The sequence below is a fragment of the Neomonachus schauinslandi genome, chromosome 14 (assembly GCF_002201575.2).
Source record: "Neomonachus schauinslandi chromosome 14, ASM220157v2, whole genome shotgun sequence".
Taxonomy (NCBI): domain Eukaryota; kingdom Metazoa; phylum Chordata; class Mammalia; order Carnivora; family Phocidae; genus Neomonachus; species Neomonachus schauinslandi.
Window position 1 is genome coordinate 20,109,558 of NC_058416.1, and position 6,006 is coordinate 20,115,563.

Here is a 6,006-nt window from a genome sequence, read left to right on the forward strand (position 1 = left end):
AAGATTTTATTTATTTATTTGACAGAGAAAGACACAGCGAGAGAGGGAACACAAACGGGGAGTGGGAGAGGGAGAAGCAGGCTTCCGCCGAGCAGGGAGCCCGATGCGGGACTCGATCCCGGGACTCCAGGATCATGACCTGAGCCGAAGGCAGTCGCTTAACCAACTGAGCCACCCAGGCGCCCTTGAAAAGTTTTTTAAGATTTTATTTATTTTATCTTAGAGAAAGGGGGGTGGGGGCGGGGCAGAGGTCTCAAGCAGATTCTCAGCTGAGCAGGGCTCAATCCCACAACCCTGAGATGGTGATCTGAGCTGAAACCAAGAGTCAGAGGCTTAACAGACTGAGCCGCCCAGGCGCCCCATGAGTCTTGAAAACTCTTGAACCCAGACCAACCAAGTTAAATAGAATCTCTGGGGTAAGGCTCTAACATGAGTAGATTTTAAATCTCCCCAGATAGGGACACCTGAGTGGCTCAGTCCGTTAAGCGTCTGCCTTCGGCTTAGGTCATGATCCCAGGGTCCTGAGAGAAAGTCCTGCATTGGGCTCCTTGCTCATCAGGGAGCCTGCTTCTCCATCTCCCTCTACTGCTCCCCCTGCTCATGCGCACTCTCTCTCTGACAAATAAATAAATAAAATCTTTAAAAAAAAAAAAAAGAAGCTTTAATCTTCCCAGATAATTCCAATATAAAACCAGCACTGTAGTCCAGTGGTTCTCAAATTTGAGCAGATGTCAGAATCATCTGGTGAGCTTCTTAAAACACATCCCTTGGCCACCCTGGGTTTCTCAGTAGGTCTCGCTGTAGACTGAGGATCTGTAGTTCTAGCAGATTCCCGGGTGATGCTGATATTGCTGATATCCCGAGATCACACTTTAAGAACTGTTGCCTTAGTCTTTTCCCCCCTTCTTTTCCACCTACGCCATTTCACTTTGTTTTCAAGGTCCAGGTGAAATCCCCTTGTGTATGAAAATGTTACAAAGTTATTCTAGTCACACTGATTTCTGTTACACCTTTTATGTAGTAATTAATTACCTACTGCCTATAGCATCTCCTGAACCGCCTTTATTTATTTATATTTTTTAATGTTCACGTGTTTGTCTTGTCACCCCCACTATACTGTGCATCCTGTGTGCTGGAGAGAGAGATCCACGTTTTCCTGTGTTGCTTCACATTCACTCTGCTCCCAGCTTGGTGCCGTAGACATGGCAGAGACTCACTAACTGGATGGATGGATGGATGGATGGATGGATGGATGGATGGATGGTTGCAGTAGATTAATTGTGGATTAATTTCCTGACAGTTTCCTTTTTTCTGTTTCATGTTTATCAGATCTGAAGTCCCTTTAGAAATCATTGAATCTCTATGTCCTCCTGGGGCTCACCATTTACTTATTTGTAATGTAAGGAGGCTGGGCTAATTCCTATGGTTACAGAAAAATAACATCTTGCAGGGAAAAGAGCATAGGATTTGGAGTCAGGCCTGCATAAAGCCCGCACATTTATACAGAATGGGTGATCAGAAACAAGTTACCCAAACAATTTGAGCTTTGCCGGCCTTATTTCTTTAATATGCATAAGAGTAAAAGTCATCAAAGAAAAGATTTTATAGAAAGCACCTGGCAAAGGTCTTGACATTTGCTAGGCACTCATAATTATGAACTCTCTTGCTTCCATCAAAATTCTAACATCTATTTCCCCAAACCATGCATTTGGTGTTGGCTTACTTCAAACCATCAGGTGGACTTTTAGGAAATACCTTTTAAACTTCAATTATATGATTCTTTATTTAACTCCTTAGTTTCCTACTAGGGATCGGAGCTGGTGTGTTACTGTCCTTTGGAGGCCACAGCTCCACCTGTCAGCCTCCCACCCAGCTACCTTCCAGTCCCAGCCCCTGCTATTCTGGTGTATCCTTCAAATAACTCTGACCTGTCAGTGCGGCCCACTGACAACTCCACCCTGGGCATGATACTTTGCTGTTTTAAGTCTCATGTTCCAGATCTGTGAAATCTGTGCTTGGTGTGGCCATGCTATAGAGGAAGCATGGGCTCTGGACTGGGAGGACCCGACTCTGAACCTGAGTTCTGCCATGAACAAGATGTTGGGCACTTAAGCTCTTTGGATCTCAGTCTTTAGCTATAAAAATGGTACTTGGACCAGAAAATCATAACCAACTGTCTTTAAGTCTTAAAATCCATGCCAAACACTGAGCTGAGTACATATTGATATCTCATTTCAGAACCTGTGAAGAAGAGACTGTGATTCTAGCATACAGATGAGGAAATTGGGCGCAGAGAGGTTAGGTAACTGAGGTCATGTAGCTACTGAGTGGCTAGGATTTGTACCTGAGAACTTAAACTCTTGCCTTCCTTATTATCAGCCATTGCATTATTTCCTAGAATTATGAGAGTGCTCCCAGATTTAAAATATTATCATATGAGAATTGTTTCTTCCAACTAATACATGATAGGCAAGATGTGTATCATTTACCACTAGCATAGAGATCAAGAAATTGAGGCTTCAGTGAGAAAATTGAGGCTAAAGATGACATGAACTATAAAGAATAGATGGTGCTTATTTTCATGGAGTTTATAATCAAGAGATTGCACAAGAACGACAAACTTGTAATCAATATCGTGGGTGTCTTTAACAAGGTTCTTTAACGAAGTTATTTTATGAACTTCTTTGCATCTATGTAAAATCGAACATAGTTCAGCTGTTAAATTTCAGAAGCTCACGTAGACTACTCCACTTTTATGCACTTTTCCAGGTGTGTTTGTAATTTCAGAGATAATAGGGACTGTCAACTGGCTGCATTCTGTGTTCTAATAGAGTGACTGAAACAACAAGCTTACTGCCAAGGAATGATGTAGGTGGTGGGTTGATCAGAAGCATTAAGCATGTGGCTAATAAATGTGCTACCTATCTAATCTCTGCACATTTTTTTTTCAACTGTAGAATAAAGAACTAAAAACCAAGGTGGCGCTTCGGTCTGAAACACCTAGGACAACAGTATCTAAGGCTGTCTCTACAAGGTAAGGTTTTCCTTCCCTCACCGCCATCTGCCTTCACAGCTTCTGTTGGACATTCATTCATGAATGTTGACATTTATCCCACTTGAGAAATATTCCAATCTATTAATACTTATGTAGTAATTATTGGTTTACTGTCTGTTTCCCAGTTCTTGAGAAGAAGACCTGTGTTACTTGTTCATCATTGAATCCTCAAAGCCTAACATAGAAATACTTACTGAATAAATGAGTGAATAAATTTAGATATCTTTTCTTGCTTTGTGCCATAAAATAAGTCTAGTCTTGGCTTCAACACTTTCTCCAAGCAGCACACATCATTTCTTCTCTGTTGTCCTTGTTTCTCTGTTTACTGCTGTGTTCTGTAGCATTGATGAGCGTATTAATTATAAATTGTTTGTATTTATTTAAATGTCCACGTCTGTATCTCAAACCAGGTAGATTGTCAATGTCAAGAAGGCAGGAATACTTCCTTGTATTTCACTTTATTTCCTAAATTGCTAAGGGCAAGTGTCTTCAGTAACTACCTAATAATGACTGAATCAAGCAATGATAATGGCCCATGACAGCAATCAAAATGATGGTTGAAACCATCAAAGTCACTTTCTAATGGTGACAGAATCTGAAATGCCAAGTTGTAAAAAAAAAAAAAACAAAAAACTTCTGGGCTCAAATCTTATTTCCATAATACTCTGTGAAATTATCACTTAAAAGAAAACATAGTCTGTAATTACATGAATCATTTAAAAAGTGATTAAAAACTTCCTGTTCTAGCAGCTTTTGAATTTCCCAGTCTAGTCCCTCTAGGGCAAAAGCCTGTTTTCTGAAACTCACCTCGGCGCAGTGCCTGAGGTAGAAAATCAGGTCTGCTGTGATCAGCCTCAGTCCAGGAAATCAGGTAGATCTATCTTCCTGTTCAGAATTCCCTGCAGCCTTGCTTCACTTTGCTAAGGATGCATGTAATTAGAGACGAGATGAAGCCATTCTGAATCGAGGCTTCTAGAATCCTTGGGCTCCCAGAGGCTAAGTTATCAACTTTTTGGCCACTGGCCCTGCAACTTCCAATAAAGAAAAGAAACCAAGCCCCAGAAAGAGTAAAGGAGGAAGTGAATACCCACGATTCAGAAGCAGTGAGAGAAGAAGTCACTTGAGTGGGGGAAGAAATGAAGAGTCCAGAATAGAAGGGCAAGCATGACTTCCCAAGGGAAAGGAAGGGGATTGCTTTGTTGTTCCCTTACCAGATACCAGTCCCCTTGGGGTGGTAGGGCATGGTGGCCCTCCTCAGCTGTTTTGATCCTGTAGGGAGTGCAGCCAGAGTGGAGTAGAGGAGAGAGAGTCAGGTTGTCTCTAGATTGTAACTACTTCAGTATGGAATGTGGAAACTCTAGCCCGTGCAGAGGGAAGGTGCTGGAGAGAAGGACTTCTACCGCCAATTCTTTAGCTGTAGTAAATTAATTGTTCAGGTCTTTTAGTTTTAAAGATATTTTTTTCTTCCTATCTCATCTTTGTAAGATAAAATATGGCCAATTGGCTGCTTTGAGGATGTAAGCAGTAGTATGGTTTGGGAAGTCTTGGGTTCGCCCATAGGCAATGGAATTATAACTCAAGGGAGAGACTGGAGTAGAAAAGTAGCTGGTAAGGGGGGAAATAATCATGTACACTTAAAGATTAATCCAGGCAAATCTCTTTAATCACCCATAAAATATAGCTCTATATCTCTCAGTAAGTACTACAAAGCAAGGTGTTTCCCTTGAGCATTAGAACAGAGAGATATTTCTTGAACACCAGAAGAAGTGTTTGCTGGAGATTCGGGGTCATGTTCTTAGACAACAACAGAACACACATAGAAGCCTGTGTGTGTGTGCGTGCGTGTGTGTGTACACCCACATATACATACATGTATATTTTAAATACTAGAATCACACACATTGAGGAGAGAAGTTCAGACAGAACTACAGTGTCTTGGCAGAAGGGTTGATTTGCTTCCTGTCTCCAAGTCACTCCAGTGCATGTCTTCACTCTGTGGAATGGCAGACACAGGCTCGCTCTCTCTCTCCCCTCCCCTCACTCTTCCTCACTCTTGTCCTACTACAACTAGCTGAATTGACATAAGGTTGATGCTTCCACATGTGATTCTAGTATGTCTCATGGGGAATTAGAGTCAGCCAATTAACCACCATAGCTCTTAGGTTAAAGCAATTAGTGCAAACTGGGTAGTAGAGCGGTGGTGGAGATGGTAATCATGGCGATACAGCACTTATATCACGAAAATTTAATGTGCTCGATTTCAATAATTGTATGGTCTTTTCTACAGTGAATTGAAGACTGTCAACACTACGCCCTATTTGATGTTGATTAGGCTCCGGAAATGAGCTGACTGGCTGAAGATCTGAATGAGAAAGATTGCTACGTGGGTCTTATTTATTCCTCAAAACACAGCCTAAACTTGCATGCTGAAATGGCTCAATGCCAGCATTCAATGGAATGTACTATACATCAACAGCTTTGCAGGAAGATGACATTCCAGAAAATCAAACAAAATATATATTCAGGGGAAGGAACTCTTTCTTCAAAACTTACGAAATGGGTGAAGAAACCAGGGGCTTTCGATGGAAAATGAATTTTGCTTTAAACTTAAAAAAAGATCTGAATCTTTCTTGCAGATTTTTGCTGAAGGGAGTGGTTTAAGGTTGTTGACAGTGACTTTTTGATAGTGGTTTTTGTGTATGTAAATGGAAGAGTGTATGTGTGTATGTGTAAATGATATATTTTAAAGTTCACTTTGGATAATAAAAAAATATCTTAACATGAATTTATAAATTCACCTCCTGACCCAGTGTTCATGGGAGAGTTACTGTATTATGGGCAGGAGGAGTAGGTTCCGTTTAGCTAATTCCCCAACCCACATAACCCTCCAAAGCTGAGAATCATGGCGTCTCACCACACCTGAGGAAGCCGTTATTCTTCAGTTGGGATTG

General features: G+C 41.3%; 1 protein-coding gene across 1 annotated transcript in view; it reads left to right on the forward strand.

Moving 5' to 3' along the window:
* CCDC68 (coiled-coil domain containing 68) overlaps nucleotides 1-5,779 on the forward strand; it is a 34,812-nt gene extending 29,033 nt beyond the window's left edge. Inside the window, exons 9-10 of the mRNA XM_021686374.1 lie at nucleotides 2,958-3,034; nucleotides 5,343-5,779. Of these exons, the coding sequence (XP_021542049.1) occupies nucleotides 2,958-3,034; nucleotides 5,343-5,400 (135 nt within the window). The 3' untranslated portion in view covers nucleotides 5,401-5,779. The remainder of the gene's footprint in view (nucleotides 1-2,957; nucleotides 3,035-5,342) is intronic.
* Nucleotides 5,780-6,006: the final 227 nt, after the last annotated feature.